This window comes from Moschus berezovskii, chromosome 8 (genome assembly GCF_049115385.1).
Source record: "Moschus berezovskii isolate FMDL1 chromosome 8, NW_MosBer_1.0, whole genome shotgun sequence".
NCBI classification, from domain to species: domain Eukaryota; kingdom Metazoa; phylum Chordata; class Mammalia; order Artiodactyla; family Moschidae; genus Moschus; species Moschus berezovskii.
Genome location: NC_142467.1, coordinates 106,592,771 through 106,611,201, shown reverse-complemented (window position 1 = coordinate 106,611,201; position 18,431 = coordinate 106,592,771). Strand labels below are relative to the sequence as shown.

The window sequence follows — 18,431 nt, the reverse complement described above, 5'->3', positions numbered from 1 at the left end:
CTACCAATATTCTCATTTCCATTGATTGACCAAAGTTGGATTGAGTTGGCCTGAGTATGTTAGGCTGAGATGAGTAGGTGAAGTTGGTTTGGGTTGACTTGGGTTGAATTGAATTAGATTACTTTATGTTGGATTGAGTTCAGTTCAGTTCAGTTCAGTTCAGTCGCTCAGTCGTGTCTGACTCTTTGAAACCCCATGAATTGCAGCACGCCAGGCCTCCCTGTCCATCACCAACTCCCGGAGTTCACTCAAACTCATGTCCATCGAGTTGGTGATGCCATCCAGCCATCTCATCCTCTGTCGTCCCCTTCTCCTGCCCCCAATCCCTCCCAGCATCAGAATCTTTTCCAGTGAGTCAACTCTTCGCATGAAGAGTTGGCCAAAGTATTGGAGTTTCAGCTTTAGCATCAGTCCTTCCAACGAACACCCAGGACTGGTCTCCTTTAGAATGGACTGGTTGGATAGCCTTGCAGTCCAAGGGACTCTCAAGAGTCTTCTCCAGCAGCACAGTTCAAAAGCATCAATTCTTCGACTCTCGACTTTCTTCACAGTCCAACTCTCACATCCATACATGACCACGGGAAAAACCATAGCCTTGACTAGACGGACCTTTGTTGGCAAAGTAATGTCTCTGCTTTTTAATATGCTATCTAGGTTGGTCATAACTTTCCTTCCAAGAAGTAAGTGTCTTTTAATTTCATGGCTGCAATCAGCATCTGCAGTGATTTTGGAGCCTCCCAAAATAAAGTCTGACACTGTTTCCACTGTTTCCCATCTATTTGCCATGAAGTGATGGGACCAGATGCCATGATCTTAGTTTTCTGAATGTTGAGCTTTAAGCCAACTTTTTCACTCTTCTCTTTCACTTTCATCAAGAGGCTTTTGAGTTCCTCTTCACTTTCTGCCATAAGGGTGGTGTCATCTGCATATCTGAGGTTATTGATATTTCTCCCGGCAATCTTAATTCCAGCTTGTGCTTCTTCCAGCCCAGCATTCCTCATGATGTACTCTGCATATAAGTTAAATAAGCAGGGTGACAATATACAGCCTTGATGTACTCCTTTTCCTATTTGGAACCAGTTCCATGTCCAGTTCTAACTGTTGCTTCCTTATGCATACAGGTTTCTCAAGAGGCAGGTCAGGTGGTCTGGTATTCCCATCTCTTTCAGAATGTTCCACAGTTTATTGTGATCCACACAGTTAAAGGCTTTGGCATAGTCAATGAAGCAGAAATAGATGTTTTTCTGGAACTCTCTTGCGTTTTTGATGATTCGGCGGATGTTGGCAATTTGATCTCTGGTTCCCCTGCCTTTTCTAAAACCAGCTTGAACATCTGGAAGTTCACATATTGCTGAAGCCTGGCTTGGAGAATTTTGAGCATTACTTTACTAGTGTGTGAGATGAGTGCAACTGTGCAGTAGTTTGAGCATTCTTTGGCATTGCCTCTCTTTGGGATTGGAATGAAAACCGACCTTTTCCAGTCCTGTGGCCACTGCTGAGTTTTCCAAATTTGCTGGCATATTGAGTGCAGCACTTTCACAGCATCATCTTTCAGGATTTGAAATAGCTCAACTGGAATTCCATCACCTCCACTTGCTTTGTTCATAGTGATGCTTTCTAAGGCCCACTTGACTTCACATTCCAGGATGTCTGCTCTAGGTGAGTGATCACACCATCATGATTATCTGGGTCATGAAGATCTTTTTTGTACAGTTCTTCTGTGTATTCTTGCCACCTCTTCTTAACATCGTCTGCTTCTGTTAGGTCCATACCATTTCTGTCCTTTATCGAGCCCATCTTTGCATGAAATGTTCCCTTGGTATCTCTAATTTTCATGAAGAGATCTCTAGTTTTTCCCATTCTGTTGTTTTCCTCTATTTCTTTGCATTGATCACTGAGGAAGGCTTTCTTATCTCTCGTTGCTATTCTTTGGAACTCTGCATTCAGATGGGTATATCTTTCCTTTTCTCCTTTGCTTTTCGCTTCTCTTCTTTTCACAGCTATTTGTAAGGCCTCCTCAGACAGCCATTTTGCTTTTTGGCATTTCTTTTCCATGGGGATGGTCTTGATCCCTGTCTCCTGTACAATGTCACGAATCTCTCTCCATAGTTCATAGTTCAGAGTGCCTACTCTGTCTATCAGATCTAGTCCCTTAAATCTATTTCTCACTTCCACTGTATAATCATAAGGGATTTGATTTAGGTCATACCTGAATGGTCTAGTGGTTTTCCCTACTTTCTTCAATATAAGTCTGAATTTGGCAATAAGGAGTTCATGATCTAAGCCACAGTCAGCTCCTGGTCTTGTTTTTGCTAACTGTATACAGCTTCTCCATCTTTGGCTGCAAAGAATATAATCAATCTGATTTCGGTGTTGACCATCTGGTGATGTCCATATGTAGAGTCTTCTCTTGTGTTGTTGGAAGAGGGTCATTTGCTATGACCAGTGCGTTCTCTTAGCCTTTGCCCTGCTTCATTCCATACTCCAGGGACAAATTTGCCTGTTACTCCTGGTGTTTCTTGACTTCCTACTTTTGCATTCCAGTCCCTTATAATGTAAAGGACACCTTTTTTGGGTGTTAGTTCTAAAAGGTCTTGAGTTCAAGTTGATGTATTTCCATTATTTTGATTTAGATTGATGTTGATCTTGGGCACATTGGTTAGGTTCAACCCAGTTGGATTCATCTGAGTTTAATTCAATCCTGTTAAGTTTAATTCTATTCATTCAGTGTAATTGGCCCTGTTCCACTGAATTAACTCTGAGAACTGCCATCTGTTAAGCTAAGTAGTCCTGATTTGCATTTATTTCGATTCTGTTTGGTTTAGTGGGCTTGAATTTGTTCAGCTAAATTCAGTTCCACTTACTTTTATGAGTCTAATTAAGCTCTGTGAGCTGTTTGGACATGAGCTCTCTTGGGGCCTGTTTTGTTGTTGTTCAGTCGCTAAGTCATGTTCGACCCTTTTCGACCCAGTGAACTGCTGCATGCCAGGCTTCCCTGTCCTCCTCTGTCTTCCAGAGTTTGGTCAAACTCATGTCCATTGAGGCCAGTTTACATGAGTTTAATTCCTTTTCAAGAAGACCTCCCACCTGAATCATACACATGTTAATTGGGCCCTTCCTCCCTAACCTCCTGCCCCTCAATAATGGACTGTCTGAGCTCCCTACCCCTGAACCCTTTGTGGCCAACATCCCCACTGTTCTTTCCAGGCCAAGAAGGGGGAAGTTCCCCCAGAGGAACAGGGCCCCAGCATCAAGAACCTCGACTTCTGGTCCAAGCTGATCACTCTCATAGTGTCTATCATTGAGGAAGACAAAAATTCGTACACTCCCTGCCTCAACCAGTGAGTTCTCTGTCTGTGTAATTAATTATCTGGAGGTCGTCATGCATGTGTGTCACAATTTTGTGTCTCGTATGTAAAGGCAACCCTATCTAATTATATATGAAATGTGTATATGGGGGCATCTGTGCATGTGGTTGTGCATGCATGAAATACAGCATCATTTACAAACAGAAACCACTGGTATGCACACAACCACTGGTCTAGTCAGACATGTATTTTCTATGTGTTGATGTGTGTAACAGTGTGTACATGTATATATAATTTTATGTGTCTGTAGGTTCATAAATAACAATAGTGTTGCTCGAGTACTCCCTGTGTGTTAGATACTCTACTGAATCTTTTGCATGTACATTGCATTATCTCTTACATGTGTGAATATAATTTTGTGTATAGTTGTGGTCTGTGGGTTTAATTGTTATTTGTGTACAGTTGTGTACTTTAATATGTGATGTGAATTGGGTAATTATGTATGAATGTGCGCACAGTTTTGGTTTGTGGCTTTACATGTCTGTAGAATTTTCATCTGTGTTAGCTGAGTGAGCTATTGTGTTTTCTTGCTCCCTGAGGTGAATGCTAGAAGGGCTCCTGACTCTGGAGTGCCAGCATCTCTTGGTTACTTAAATATTAAGTTAAGATCAGGGATTTTGGATGAATGGACCAAAGGGTGGACAGATGAAGGGATGTATGGACAGGTGAATGGAGATGGATAGATGAATAGATGGATATTTAGACAGGTGGATGAATGGATGGGTGAATGAATATATGGATGGATAGACAGATGGCTGGATGGATAGACAGACGGATTAATAGGTGGATGGATGAATAGATTGGTGGGCGGATGGCTGGGTGAGTAAAGGGATGAACGCAGGAATAGATGGATGGTGAGATGGGGGATGGGTGGATAGACGGGTGGGTGGATGGATGGATGGATAGATAATGGGTGAGCGGGGTAATGAAAGAATGGAGGGATGGGTAGGTGGAGGCTCGGAGAGAAGCAGGCCTCAGTGCAGAGTCGCTTAGCAAGTCAGTGACTATGAGTGAACTTGAGTCCAGACCGCTTGCCTGTCCCACACTACCTTCTGGGACTGGGAAGGCCAAAGCAGCCTGTCTGCTTCTGTCTGCCAAGTTTTCATACTTTTATGACCTTCACTAGGTTTCCCCAGGAATTGAATGTGGGTAAAATCAGTGCTGAAGTGATGTGGAATCTGTTTGCCCAGGATATGAAGTACGCAATGGAGGGTGAGTGCCCCCACCCCCACATCTCCCAGCCTGGAAACAGCGGGGTTAGCTGTGCCTCAGTGTCCCCCTAAGGTTGTGAGTTCCCTGGTCCCTCATACTGGAGGTCAGACCTCAGTGATGGCCACAATGGGCACTGCCAAAGCAGAGAGTGGTAGATACCTCTGGCTAAGTTGCCCTCTTGCTTTCTCCACCAGAGCATGATAAGCATCGCCTGTGCAAGAGTGCTGACTACATGAACCTCCACTTCAAGGTCAAATGGCTCTACAATGAGTATGTGGCTGAGCTGCCTGCCTTTAAGGACCGAGTGCCCGAGTATCCTGCGTAAGTCCCCTGTCCGGAGCCCAAGCCAGAACTGTGGTGCTGACAGCTAGACTGAGGTCCCAGATGGGTGTCAGACAGCTAGACTGAGGTCCCAGATGGGTGTCAGACAGCTAGACTGAGGTCCCAGATGGGCGTCAGACAGCTAGACTGAGGTCCCAGATGGGCATCAGACAGCTAGACTGAGGTCCCGGGTGGGAAAGTTGACCTCCTCAGAGCTTCCTGGGCATCAGGAGGGCACAGGTGGGGTACAATCTTAGTGTTCTCCATTCTCAGCTGTTGAACTATGGACTTCTCTAGCCAGACAGTTAATGATCAGAAGATCCAGGAACCATGCCGAGCAGTCCCACTTGTCCTTTCTCCTTTAATCCTTTCGCCAATTCTGTGAGATAGGAGTATTGTCCTTTCTACTTTGTGGATTAAAAAATAGAGGATAAAACACTGAAGGATTTGCCCAAGGTGATGTCCAATTAATGACAGAGCCAGGATTTGAACTCGGGATGTCTGACTCTTGGGCTGTGTTGGAGAGTGGGATGGTCACCATTTACCAGGACCTACTGTGTGCTATATCAGGATCTCAGAGAATAAGCCCACTTGCCCAAAGGCAGTTTATCCACCAGGATCCCACATGTCTGGGCCTTGCTCTGACAATGGTCATTCAGTCCACTTCAAGGGTGAAGTAGGAGGGGAGCTGGGGAGTGGCCACCCAGGCCATAGGTGAGTCTGAGCAGAGGATTAGGGAGACAAGAGATGGTAGGGCCCCATCTTGGCTCTCCCTTCCAGGTGGTTTGAGCCTTTTGTCATCCAGTGGCTGGACGAGAATGAGGAAGTGTCCCGAGATTTCTTGCATGGAGCCCTGGAGAGAGACAAGAAGGATGGGGTAAGAGAACTGATCCACCACCAAGCTTCCAGTCTGCCCACAGTGGCCTCACTACTTCTGGGGTCCATTGAGATCCAATTTAGGGGCAAAACTGCCCTTGGGATGAGGCCAGTCTCTGGAAAACATGTCCATCTTTGTCTTGTTCACAGCGTTGGTGGGTCTTTTATTCCTCTAGCAAATGAATGAGAGTTTATCAAGCCTGGCCCACCCCCCTGCATCCACCTCTGAGTCTTGGCTCTGAGGCCACCTCACCCACTTTCCATCTCACTGTCATCTCAGGGCACTCTGGCTCTCCATGTGGAAAGCAGGAGGGTTGGACTCCGGGGACTGCCTGGCTCTGACCTCTCTCCTCGCTCCGCCCTCCCTTCCAATGCAGTTCCAGCAGACTTCAGAGCATGCCCTGTTCTCCTGCTCCGTGGTGGACGTCTTCTCCCAGCTCAATCAGAGCTTTGAGATCATCAAGAAACTCGAGTGTCCTGACCCCCAGATTGTGGGGCACTACATGAGGCGCTTTGCCAAGGTTTGGGGGTGTGGATGGGGTCCAGGTGGGGGATGGAATAGGGTCAAAGTTGAGGTTGGTGTTGAGGTGGGATTGAGGTCAAGGTTGGGGTTGTTGATATCACTGGTATTAAGATAGGGGTTGATGCCAGTGTTGGGATTGGTCATGCCATAGACATTGGAGTTGTGGTTGGAGTTTGGGGTTTCTATTAGAGGTTGCAGGTTGGGTTGAGGTCATTGAGATTGGAGTTGAAGTTGGGATCAGGGTTTGGGTTGAGTTTGAGCTTGGGGTTGACGTCAGGGTCATAGTTAAATTTGGAGTTGAATTTGGACCTGGGGTCAGGGTTAGGGGTGAGATTGAGATTTGGGTTAGTTTGGGGGTTACTATTAGGACTGGGACTCAATCAGACACTGAGTTTGGAGTGAGTATTGGGATTTATATAGGTGTGAGCAGCTGTTGGGGTGAGTTTGAAGGTTGGGGCCATTGACCTGGGGTTGAAGTTCAGTTGGATTGACTTTAACCTGGGGTAAAGTTGAGGATTGTAGATAAGAATTGGGATTCAGTTTGGGACTGAGTTATGCTTATGCTTGGGGTTGGGTTGCTCTGAAGAGGAGCTATGTCTGTATGAAACAATCATCTTCATTGGTGGTGTCTCCCCTTGGTCATGATGGTCATCCTGGGTGGAGAATTCATCCAGCCCGGTGGTCTGTCTTAGGCGCTAGTAGGGATTCAGGTTCATTCCTGATCTCACTAACGGTTCTTGCTGGGCCCACCTAACCCCAGCCCCTCGTCTCACCCACCCTCTGTGTCCTCCCCAGACCATCAGTAATGTGCTCCTCCAGTATGCAGACATCATCTCCAAGGACTTCGCTTCCTACTGCTCCAAGGAGAAGGAGAAAGTGGTGACCTGCGGGGGTCCCTGTCCTCTTTCCCCCAACCCCATTCTGTACCCCCAGAGCGTCCTTCCCTGGGCTCTGATACCTGTGTCTGCATGTATGTCCAACTGTGAGTGTGTGTGTCTGTGTCTGGCTGTGTGAGTCCAGGGGGATCTACAGGTGAGGGAACACGTCTTCAATGTGTCATCGTCTGGTTGTTGTGAATGAAGCCCTCAGGGAGTAGGTATGGGAGCTTACAAAGGTTTGAGCCCATGTGGAAGAATACTGGTGTGTGACAGGAACTCCCCTTGCTGCTACTCCCAGAGGTCCAGCCCTTCTGGACTCACCAGGTCCAGCCTACCCAGAGGGGAAGTTCTCCTTCCCCATCTTGATCTCTAGAGATCCCCCCAGGACTCCCAGGGACCTGATCCCAAATGCTGTCTTCCATGCTCAGATGACCTTATGGGACCCAGCTTCCTCCAGACACAGACCCTGTAACCATCTGAGGTCCCTGGCAGTGGGGGGTGGGGAGGCCCTGGGGAGAGGTCCTGAGCCCTGACTCCCTCCTCTTTTCCCACCTGCAGCCCTGCATCCTCATGAACAACACTCAGCAGCTGAGAGTTCAGCTGGAGAAGATGTTCGAAGCCATGGGAGGGAAGGAGGTGAGCCAGGGTCTGGGCGGGGTCACTATCATCACCATGTCCCCGCAGGCCCCAGAGCTCGTACCTGATGAATTCCAGCTCAGCGACTTCATCAGACCCAAGCAAGCAGCTTAACTGTCTGAGCCTCAGTTTCCTCTCCCTCCTTTCCCCTGAATTGGATGGGGAAATACCCCATCCATGCAGATGCCCTAAGAGCCTGACCTGACGTTCCTTCTCCCTCCTCAGCTGGATGCCGAGGCCAGTGACATCTTGAAGGAGCTACAGGTGAAACTCAACAACGTCTTGGATGAGCTCAGCCGGGTGTTTGCTACCAGGTGGGGGCATCTCCAGAGCTGGGAGCAGAAGGGAGGGGACAGCCCCCAGCCTGGGGCATCTGGAGACTCAGCAGATGTAGTGGCGAAGACCTCAGGCCCTTAGGAGCTATACAAAGCTGAGTTCAAGCCTAGATTCCCTGCTTACTACTGTGTGGCCTTGGGTGAGTTGTTTAACTTCTTTGAATGTTAGTTTAACCATCTATAAAGTCGGGATGATGATAACAATGTGAAAGTGTTGATCACTCAGTTGTGTTCGACTCTTTGTGACCCCATGGACTGTAGCCCACCAGGCTTTTCTGTCCACGGAATTCTCCAGGCAGGAATACTGGAGTGGGTTGCCATTCCCTTCTCCAGGGGCTCTTCCTGACCAAGGGATTAAACCCAGGTCTCCTGCACTGCAAGCAGATTCTTTACCATCTGAGCCACCAGGGAAGCTCAGATGGTAAAGATGATTAACAGTCGTACCTGAGTAGGACCACGTGATGAAATAAACAACACAAGTAAATATCTTAGCCTGATGCCCAAGTCTGCTATTAAACCCCACTCCTGTTATATGCCGTGGCTCTCTGATGCTGGTATTAAAGGTCCACAGATCAGCCTCATCCTGCCCTTCTTCCAGAGGCCAGGAAAGTCTGATCTGAGGTCCTCCTCTCTGTGTCCCCCCTCAGCTTCCAGCCACACATTGAAGACTGTGTCAAGCAGATGGGTGACATCCTCAGCCAGGTGAAAGGAACAGGCAATGTACCAGCCAGTGCCTGCAGCAGTGTGGCCCAGGATGCTGACAATGTACTACAACCCATCATGGACCTGCTGGATAGCAAGTGAGCCAGGCTGGGTGGCCTGGGTCCACAAGGGAGGGCTCTTGGGTGGGACCTCAGTAACCTTGGGGCTGGCCTGGAGAGGATACTCAGGGCATGCTTGCTGGGTGGTGGTTGAATGGGTCTGATGGGTGGGTGAGCAGAGGCATGAAGAGATGGAAAGATGGGTGGGTTAATGATTGGAAGGATCAATGGGTCAATATTTGTATGGATGAATGGATGGTAAAAGACATGAGGGATGGGTGGGTGGATGAGTAGATTAAAAGAAAAATGCTTAGAAAGCTATATGGAGAGTATATGGATAAAAGCATGGATGGATAGATGGATAAATGGATGGATGGAGAGTTGGGCAAATATTTGGATGGATAAATAACTGTTTGGAGGATGGGTGTATGGGTGGGAGGATGGAAGAAAGGAAAGAAGGGAGATAGGAAAAAGTGATTGCTGTTGTTCAGTCACTCAGTCATGTCCAACTCTTCGTGACCCCATGGACTGCAGCATGCCAGGCCTCCCTGTCCTTTACCATCTCCCAGAGTTTGCACAGATTCATGTCCATTGAGTCAATTCACTTTCACTTTATTTTTTTTCAAAAAATTGATAGAGGAAGCATTAGGGTTGGGGGAAGGATGATTTGGTGGAGGGTGGCCAGGTTGTTGGAAGGATCATGAGAGATTGCCCTCTGTCAACCCCATATAGCCAGTCATGAACTCTGTTGTTTCCCCTCTCAAGATTGCCCCCTTCCCTCGCATTCCCTTCTTCTCCCTTCTGAACAGGGCCCGGCCCCCTAATAGCCCCTTGTCTCCAACCTTCCCATTCTAGGTCATCCCCCACTCTATTCGTTCAAACAGAAAAATCTGGCTCTCTATCTTGAACACTCCACAGCTCCCCATTGCCCTCATGCTAAGGCCCAGGCCTTCCTCCTAGATTTTGAGGCTCCTTCCCAGTCTAGCTCCTGCTGATCTGTCCAGCTACCATTCACTCTTCTCCCTGTGCATCGCACATTGCAGCCCCATCAGACCACCTGGGGTCTGTGTCCAGGCCCTGGATCCTCTTGCATGTCCATGGCATGCCTTCCCAGCTTGCCCATATAGTGAGGGGAAGGGGTTCCTCAGGTGGGACCATCTGGGCCCTTTCTCAGACCTATCCTTTGCCCCCAGCCTGACTCTCTTTGCCAAAATCTGTGAGAAGACGGTGCTGAAGCGGGTGCTGAAGGAGTTATGGAAGCTGGTCATGAACACCATGGAGAAGACCATCGTCCTGCCACCCCTCACTGACCAGACGGTGAGGCCTGCAGGGAGCCAGAGGAGTCACCTGGGCCACCTCCTCTGTGAGAGCCCAGAGAGCTTGATGTCAAAGGCACTGGGGGCTTAGAGGTCATCCAGGCACAAGGGCCATTTGAGGGTCCACCAGAAGGTCAGTGGGACCTTTCAGAAATCAGAGAGGTCACACATGGGTGAAAAGTCATAAAAGGATCAACAGGTCATTTAGGGGTCAGTTATTTAAGGGTCAAAGAGGTCAAGAGCCGTCTAGGGGATACAGGGGTCATAGGAGGAACAAGGATTATTTAAAGGTCAGAGATTACCCAGAAAATAGAGAGATCAGCTTGGGCATCAAGGCCATCCATGGGTCACAGAGGTCATAGGGATCAGTGCGTTCATCAGGGAGCTGTGGAGGTCAATCAAGAGGCTAGTAAAGGAGATACCCAGATTTCAAAGCTCAGAGGCCAATAAAACAGAATTCCAGGAGGTCAACCAGAGGTTATAGAGAGCACCGAAGTTAACAGAGGTCAAGCAGAGGTCCATGGTCATCTGGAGACCAGGACCGTGCCTCTGGGACTCTTCTGGGCACAGCCCAGAGATAGTGATCTGCAGAGTCAGGCTGCTGGGTAAACGTGGAGGGATTGTGTCAACTTCAGAGGGGTGTGGCTGGGTGTGGCTTCACCTGGGGAGGTGTCGGGGCCTAAGGACAGTGAGGGCATGTGGTTAATGGCACAGCACAGAGTGGGAGGAAGTTTCTGGGTGGATGAGGGAGGCATGGGAGGGGCGGCGGGGGCAACCGACAGGCAGTGATGGTGGGGGAAGCTGGGGACTTCCAGCTGCCCGACCGCCCCTCTCCTCCCCTGGAGTGGGCTGGACTGGGACACGGGGTCCGCCCTTTGGTGCCGTCTCCGCCCCCTCCCTGGCTTTTCCGGGAGACTCATGGTAACTTATTCCCCCCTCCCCTACTGCCCCGCCCCCATCACGGCTGACAGATGATCGTAAGTAGAGGCCCCTCTGTCCGTCTGTCTGTCCGTCCGCTCTGTGTCTGGACTCGGCCCACCGCGTGGCTGCACCCCCCCCCCCAGCACCCCCTCCTCACCTACTGGCCCTCCACCCACTGTCCCACCTTCCGCCTAGATGTGCCTGTGTCTGTCTGGGGTGGGGCATGGGGAGGGGCGGGGCCGGGAGGGAGGGAGGCCGCGCCCCACCCCGCCCAATTAGAAGTACGGAGGAGGGGCCTTCCGCCTTCCAAAACCCGGCTCCACCGCCTTCACATCTGCTCACATGATTTAGTTAGAATTCACCCTTACTGCCCTGCTGAGGCGCCACCAGGATATCTGGGTCTCTCCCTGAAGCTAAAAGGATGTTCAAAGTCAATGGAACTTCTCTGACCTCCCTTTTCCACTCTGAACTGTTAGTACGAACTGCACCCTCACCACCTCGGCTCCCAAAGCTAGCGGATCAGCCAGACTGCACCATCACCCCTGCCCACCCGACTCCCACCACACACAGGAATCCCAGGCAGGCACCCAGGTGGGGACAATGTTGTGACTCCTTGGTGTCAGGCAGACTTGGCATCAAATCTCAGCCCAGCCGTTTTCTCTGTGACCTTGGGAAGTCACTTCACCTCCCAACCTCCATTTTCTTGTCTGGAAAAACAAACAAACAAAAGAGGTTAATTGTAGCAGCTCTCTGAGTGGTGTTTTCAGAACCAAGTAGGATGATGTGTTCAAGTGCTCAACTCAGTGACTAAGGCAGTGCTCGCTAAGTTAGAGCTAATAGTACTGGTGGTGGTGGTAGAGTGTAGACACATAAAAGGGCAGAGATCAGTTAGAACCACTCTGGAGTCCTCTTTTTGGGCAAGAGAAGGCTGTTAAAAATTCAGGTTTTGTCGAAAACTTGCTAGGGCTCAGCTCACTTCTGGTGGCTGCAATCTGACTGTAACCACATGGTGGCAGCGTATCCAACTACAGACAATGCGTCTATGGGCAGAGAGCTAAGGGAATATACGTTTGTTGAGGATTTCCTGTATTCCAGACCTCATAGCTATTGTTTCACCTCAGCTTCATGACAGGCGTTTGAGTGAGATAGATATTATTATTTCCATTTTACAGATGAGGAAAGTTGAGGCTCAGAGAGGAAGAGTCACCTGGTCAAAGCCACATAGTAAATAGATGCCAGGATTCAAATTCAGGTCTCTCTGAACATGGAGCCCATTTACTTTCCTGTTGAGTCAAAAACCAAGAGCCTCATATATACAGTAAATGTAAATGGATTATATTTTGGAAGTGACTTCTCTCTCTCTCTGGCTCTGTATTTCTGTTTCTCCTTCTCTCTCTCTTTCCTGTCTCTCTGGCTCTCACACCTTTTAAGTCAGTCCTTAAGGCACACACATTATCCCCCCAGCAACTCTGTCACCAGCCCACTGTGCAGTGAAGATGCCCTTTACTCCCTATCCCCATGAGTATGTATTATCACCCTGGGTTCCCACCGCACACAGCTTGCTAGGCTGATCACCCTGTGGCATTGTCTCTGCAGGGCACCCTCTTGAGAAAACATGGCAAGGGATTAGAAAAGGTAATGAGGGCCTCACCTGTGCTGTGGCCCCAAACTCTGCTGTGTGGGTGCGTGTGCGTGTGTGTGTCCATTTGCATGGGTAGGAGGTGTGTGCCCTAACCAAGTCCTATGAAAGCAGGAATCAGAAACAAAGTGGCTCCCCAGGGACACGGCTTGGAGCATTGTTTGTGCACAAACAGCCCCGTCCTCTCACAACAGGGCCCAAAGGGCTGATCCCGGTCCTGGGCTCAGCTGGAATTCTCTGGCCTCTAGAAGGGCCCAGACGCTGGACTGCCCTGGACTGAGACATGTCTTGTTCGTTCTAATGGGTGTTTGTTGTAAGGAGATGGGAGCTGTGGTAATACATGAACAGTTACCCTTGCTGTGCACTTGTACAGGAGCTATCATGCCTTTGTGCACACAAGGTGTGTCTCCACGTCACGAACAGAGGTTGTAGGGCTTCCAACTCACCCATCCAGCCCTTTGGAGAGCATGTGTGTTCAGTCTGTTCAGGCACTCTGTGCCCGTATGTGCATCCCTGTGGGGGTGAGAGTGTGTGGGTTTATGTGTGTGATTGTGCCAGTGTTTAGTAGTACATGTGTGTATTTTAGCTCTTGAGTTCTTTTGCACGTGTATGTGTCTTTGTATGTTGATCCAGGAGTGTGTGTACGTAAACTTTCTGCATACCCATGGATATGCCTGGGTGTGTGTCTGTGTATTGTGTGAACTTGTGATACTTGTGTTAGTATGTTTCTTTTACAGTCAGGCCTGCCGGGGTAAGGTCTTGGGAGTTGAGGAAGGAGAGACCCCAAGCTCTGTCTCTTTTCCCCCCCTCACCAAGGCACCCCATCTTGGGGCAGGCTGACTGTGGGATTGGGTACCTGTCCCCAGGTGATGGGCTGATTCTAGTCTCCTGGCAGTTCAAAGTCTGACCCCTAATCCCCACTAGGGGCTGAAGGGAGGGGCCTAGCTGGGGAGGGGGTCCAACATTGGACCCAGAACCTGGGAGGGAGCTCGTGGGCTGTGCGTTGAGGGGGGCAGGAAAGCCCCACTGAATATCTTTCTCAGCAGCAACCCAAACTCTGACCCTCACCTGATTCTCTCCACAGGGCAGGGTGAAATTGCCAAGCCACTCAGATGTAAGACCGGCCTCTCACTGTCTGTCTGGCTCCCACCCTCACCCCTACCCCCCCACCCCACCCATGCCTCTTTCCACTTCTGTGATCCGTGCCGTCTGGGGGTGTACTGTGACCCTGTCTGTCGGTCTCTTCTTCCTCTGTCTGTCTGGCTTGCTCGTGAGGGGTGGCAGGGGCGGGTGGTAAGTGGGAAGGAGGGTGTGGCAGGCGAAACCGAGGCCCAGGCTGGGCTCCCGAGTCACTGTGCCTTGCGATAGCCTCGGGGAATCACAGACAAGGATTAAGAAGAGTAGCTACAGCCAGGATGATAATACTAATACCATTAGTGGCAGCGTGACCAGATCCCACTGGCCAGCTTGGAAAAGCATCAATGTGATTCCAAATATCCCAGCTGAAAATGGCCCTCCTCCCTGCTTAGCCTTGCCCAGACCACCCCATGACCAGTAATTCAGGGCTCGTAACCTCAGTGATACTCAGCCCCCCACCCCCCACCCCTCATCATCCCCTAAGCTAGTGTAGGTGCCCCTAGTGGCCAGGGGAGGAAACTGAGGCCCAGAGAGGGTTTGAGACATGTCTCAGTTCACTCGGCATCATGATGGGGGGTGAGGGGCAGGATATATAGTTTCCAGGCCAGGGCCCCGTATACCCTAGCACTGCCCATGACCTTGATACCAAGTAATAATAACTGTGAACACTGAATAAAGACATGTTTAGTCCCAGCTAAGCCACAAATGGAATAGGATTTCCTCCATTGGAGATGGGAAAACTGAGGCTCAGAGAGGTTCAATGACTTGCCCAGGACCACACAGCAGAGCTGGGATTTGAACCCAGGCCCACCTGGCCCATCGGAGCCATAACCAGGATGTCATCTTGCTGATGTCTGTTTTGGGGAGGAATGGGAGATGGGTCCAGAGGTGGGTGTTAAGGGGGAGGGTTCTTTCTTTAAAAGTTCAGGTTAACATTCCCCTAACCACCCCCTCAGATTACCGGGGAAGTTTTCCTACAGAGGGAATGGGCCCATGGTGGGTGGTAGGTCTCACCAGAGTCCATCCCGTGGTTTTCTCAAGGCTTCGTGGCCCGGGGCTGGCAAGTCCCACTCATGCCCATAAACATCAAGGTGGGCTTCCCCCTCCCACTGCCCTGTGTTCTTCTCTGTGCCATAAACCTGGGGCCTTGGTGGAGGTGGGAGGATGGGTAGTGCCCCCACAGGACTGAGATTTCTGGGGACACGGTCACCATCTTCTCCTCAGCACTTTCTGGGGGCTCCAAATGTCTGTCCCCAGGACGCAACCTGGGGACAAGGTTGTCCAGAGCCTTTGGACAAGAACCAAGATGGCGTCCAGGGCTAGGTGTCCATGAGGGCTTGGGCACTGGGCAGGAGGACCCCACCCTCACCGGGGTTATGTCGGTTGTTACCTACAGGGAACCCAGATGATCTTCAATGCAGCCAAGGAGCTGGGTCAGCTATCTAAACTCAAGGTGAGGCCAGGGGTGGGGGGCTTCCTGGGGAAGAAGTCTGAGAATAGTGGCATGCTTTGCAGGCTCAAAGGACAGAAACCCTATTCAGACTGGCTTAAGCACAATTTATTTGCTCAGTGTATTATAAAGTTCAGCTTCAGATACAGCTTGATCAAGAGGAAAAATAATTATTCAGCAAATGTTTATTGAGCACGTGTTGTGTGTCAGGCACATGCTAGGCACTGAGAGCACAATGACGAAAAGAAAGACCCACTTATCCAGCTCCTTGGAGTTTAGCGAAGACGAGACCCATAGATAGGCAGATCTCCAGGGAAGAGTTTGCACTGCCCACCTGGCCCCTCTCTCCATCCATCCAGGACCACATGGTACGAGAAGAAGCCAAGAGCTTGACCCCGAAGCAGTGCGCAGTTGTCGAGCTGGCCCTGGACACTATCAAGGTGAGAGGCCCCTCCCCTGCCCATCCCAGGTGGGGCAAGCAGAAGATGTGGCTAGTGTGGGAATGAATCTAGGCTGCAACCCTCCTGAATCCATTCCATCTATAAACATTCCCTGATCACCCTTCTTGGTCAGTTCTAGGCTGGCTGACGGCAGACCCCTGAGGACATCCCCAGCTCTGAGGGGTCAGGACAGGGTATTGGAAAGGATGGGAGAGTCCAGGGAGGGTTTTCTGGAAGACAGCACGTGGGAAGTGGAGTCTGAGGAATAGAAATTCACAAGGCAAAACAAATAGAGCATTCTTAGGCAGGGAACCAGCCTTTGCAAGAACATGGAGACATGAAAGGTGCTGTGGTTTCCGTGAAATAAAAATTGTGAAGACTACTCTTGTAGAAGGAAATGGTTTGTTGAAATGGAGAATTATAGCAAAATATGGTTGGCAACATATTAAGGTGGAGAAGGCAATGACAAGCCACTCCAGTACTCTTGCCTAGAAAATCCCATGGACGGAGGAGCCTGGTAGGCTGCTGTCTATGGGGTTGCACAGAGTCGGACACGACTGAAGTGACTTAGCAGCAGCAGCAACATATTAAGGAGGGGTGGTTAAGGAAAACCTTTTGAAAACTTAATCAAAGAAAGACAGGGAGCCAGCCATGGCAAAATGGAAAATTAGGGGTGGAGACTGGGAGGGTGCTGGTAGCCCACCTGTGGGTTTGGGGCAGGGGTAAGGGTGGGAGTAGCGGGACCTGGGTTTTTTGTTTGTTTTAATATTTATTTTTATTTATTTATTTATTTGGGTGTGTTGGGTCTTACTTGCGGCTCACGGGGTCTTAGATCCTCAGGGCAGCATGTGGGATCTTTAGTCACAGCAGTGAACTCTTAGTTGCGCATGTGGGATCTAGTTCCCGGACCAGGGATCAAAACCACACCCCTTGCATTGGGAGCGCAGGGTCTTGGCCGTCTGAGCTCCTTGATGTCACCAGGGAAGTCCTGGGATCTGGGTGTTCTGAAGACCCGCCCTGTCACCCCACCCATCACAGTAGAGGGCAGCAGAGTCGGGGAGGGGCGTTAGGGCTGCCCAGCCCGAAGGGCAGGTCGAGGGTCCGAGCCTGACCTCTTTCTACCCTGCTCCCACAGCAATACTTCCATGCAGGTGGCGTGGGCCTCAAGAAAACCTTCCTGGAGAAGAGCCCAGACCTGCAGTCCCTGCGCTATGCCCTGTCCCTCTACACGCAGGCCACCGACCTGCTCATCAAGACATTCGTGCAGACGCAGTCGGCCCAGGGTAAGGAGCCGCTGGTTAGCGCGAAGAAAATCCCGCCTTCCATAGGGGCAGCCCAGCCCCAAGCCCCGGCGAGGCGGTCGCCTTGGACTCACCTCTGTGACGTCACGAGTCCGGGAAGAATTGACAGCTTCCGGGCGCACGTGAGCTCCTTGATGTCACCGGGCCAATGAATGATCTACAGCTTGTAGGAGCGGGACCTCAGACGTCAATGGGCCAGAAGGGAATGCCTTTCCTGGGAAAACCCATGACGTCAGGGGGTCAGGATGTAATTGAAATGTGTAGAGTGGGACCTCTGTCCGCAAGGACCAGGGAGTGATTGACAGCTTTTAGGGGCGGGACCTCGACTCCTTCGTTCCAGAGAGTGGTGGCTTTAGGGGAGGGACTTGTGAGAGCGGAGACAGTGATTTGACATCCCTGGCAGGGGCGGGATCTCTGACATACTTGGCTAATGAGTGATTGGCAGCTCCGGGGGCGGGACCTCTGGAAGAATGGTTGAAAGTACCCTGGGGAGGGACCTCTGTACTGTCGGGGGCTAAGGAGTGACAGCACCAGAGCTGGGAGGGACCCCGACCTGGAGGGGGCGGACGGAGAGGGAGTTCTTATTTCTCAAATTCTCTCTTTCTCTTTCTTCTCTTGCCTCTGTCTCCTGTCCATCTCTGAGTTCGCACACAGCAGCTGGGGCTGGGGGGCAGGACTCTAGGGTCCTAGTTCCCCTCCCTGGGGACCCTCCTTTTCAAAATTGGCCCTAAGAGTGCAGACACGGGCGAGAAGGTTGGCCGCTAACCCAGGCTTAGTACCGGCAGTGGAAGAGGAGGCTGGGGTGAGGGGAGCTAAACCCTGCGGCCACCAGCTGCCCCCTTCCCCCCGCCCCGAGTCAGCCCAGGGCTTAGGGCCCTCCCTGGGCGTCGGGCCTCTGCGCTCAGCTTCGTGCCCAGCCCACGCTGCTGCTTTTAGTGTTCCTGGTGTCCCCCCGGAGCGGGAGGCTGTCTGTCTGTCCGTCTGCAGCTGACGTTTCTCTCTCTCTTGTTTCTCCTCCCTCTCACTCGCCGCCCCCTCTCCGCGCCTACCCTGCTCCCCGCCACGCACACTCGCCCTCCATCCTCGCCTCTCTCTCGCTCGCTGGTCTTTCCCCTCCCTCCTCCCTCTCCTCCTTTCTCCACCTCCCACTCCCGTGATTAGTCCATGGTGGAAAAGGGACTAGGTTTACCCTTAGTGAAGACATTTATCCTGAGAAGGGTACGTGCTTCCGCCGCCCGCCCGCCCGCGCCCGGTGCCCGGTGCCTGCACCCCTCCTGGCCCGGCTAGTAAAAGGCCCGTCCTTCCGCCTCCCAGGCC

General features: G+C 50.9%; 1 protein-coding gene and 1 long non-coding RNA gene across 7 annotated transcripts in view; one reads left to right on the top strand and one right to left on the bottom strand.

The window, feature by feature from the left end:
• Positions 1-18,431, top strand: part of UNC13A (unc-13 homolog A) — a 69,570-nt gene that overhangs the window by 43,378 nt on the left and 7,761 nt on the right. The window contains exons 25-40 of one of the 6 annotated variants that reach the window (XM_088839172.1): positions 3,208-3,341; positions 4,495-4,580; positions 4,775-4,901; positions 5,682-5,778; positions 6,155-6,298; positions 7,096-7,179; positions 7,737-7,814; positions 8,040-8,128; positions 8,797-8,949; positions 10,104-10,227; positions 12,744-12,782; positions 13,871-13,900; positions 15,320-15,376; positions 15,733-15,813; positions 16,949-17,096; positions 18,276-18,332. In XM_088839172.1, coding sequence (XP_088695298.1) covers positions 3,208-3,341; positions 4,495-4,580; positions 4,775-4,901; positions 5,682-5,778; positions 6,155-6,298; positions 7,096-7,179; positions 7,737-7,814; positions 8,040-8,128; positions 8,797-8,949; positions 10,104-10,227; positions 12,744-12,782; positions 13,871-13,900; positions 15,320-15,376; positions 15,733-15,813; positions 16,949-17,096; positions 18,276-18,332 — 1,528 coding nt within the window. Of the gene's footprint in view, positions 1-3,207; positions 3,342-4,494; positions 4,581-4,774; positions 4,902-5,681; positions 5,779-6,154; positions 6,299-7,095; positions 7,180-7,736; positions 7,815-8,039; positions 8,129-8,796; positions 8,950-10,103; positions 10,228-11,197; positions 11,204-12,743; positions 12,783-13,870; positions 13,901-15,319; positions 15,377-15,732; positions 15,814-16,948; positions 17,097-18,275; positions 18,333-18,431 lie in introns of all 6 variants that reach the window. The other 5 variants (XM_088839176.1, XM_088839174.1, XM_088839173.1 and 2 more) reach the window with 5 other exon arrangements.
• LOC129559265 (uncharacterized) lies at positions 9,521-18,392 on the bottom strand. The gene is made up of 3 exons (XR_008686500.2): positions 18,304-18,392; positions 17,189-17,328; positions 9,521-11,854 (listed from the first exon to the last, which is right to left on the bottom strand). It is a non-coding gene; the product is annotated as an uncharacterized LOC129559265 (long non-coding RNA).